At 49.1% G+C, this 579-nt stretch overlaps 1 protein-coding gene across 1 annotated transcript; it reads left to right on the forward strand.

The window, feature by feature from the left end:
- Nucleotides 1-258: 258 nt before the first annotated feature.
- Nucleotides 259-579, forward strand: PpBr36_04176 (uncharacterized protein; the record flags this gene model as incomplete). Its single annotated transcript, XM_029891340.1, has 1 exon — nt 259-579. One exon carries the CDS (start codon nt 259-261, stop codon nt 577-579), a length of 321 nt encoding a protein of 106 aa, XP_029749776.1.

The following is a 579-nucleotide window of genomic DNA, read 5'->3' on the forward strand; positions in this document are numbered from 1 at the left end:
GCGCTTTACAAAGCGATTCATAGCACAGCGCAAATTACACAAGAATCCCTTGATATTAATCAAGCTAGGGGCTTCATTCATCAATTGAGAAATGCACGGAGAATTGAATATAAGAGAGGCACCAAATTGTCTTCATTCAGCTTCTAACTCGACTTGAATCCTGTCTGCTATAGCTTCGCGTATCAAATTCCCCGTCAGAAACCTCCCACTCATTTTAACAGCCCCTTTTTCCAGTGCATACATTGGTTTATTCACAAAATGCGGTTCATAACAGTTCATATCCTTACCCTCCTGGCCCTTGGCGTTTCAGCCACCCCCGTCCCCGCTGACCGTTCCCGAAGGCTGCAAACCGATGGCTACAGCCCTGCCCAAGAATTTGAGAGTTGGAGGGGGAGCAGATTTTCAAATACCTATCGGCAGATGCGGAGCGACGACGAATTCCGCAAATTAGATAATGAAGCCCAACAAGCTTACAAGAAAGCCGGCGCGACGGATGGCCGGCGCCCCAGCGACATTGCGGTTCCACCAAACCTCCGGCACATTGTGCACAAGGTTGACCCGGGCTATGAATCTGACTAG

This window comes from Pyricularia pennisetigena, chromosome 6 (genome assembly GCF_004337985.1).
Source record: "Pyricularia pennisetigena strain Br36 chromosome 6, whole genome shotgun sequence".
Taxonomy (NCBI): domain Eukaryota; kingdom Fungi; phylum Ascomycota; class Sordariomycetes; order Magnaporthales; family Pyriculariaceae; genus Pyricularia; species Pyricularia pennisetigena.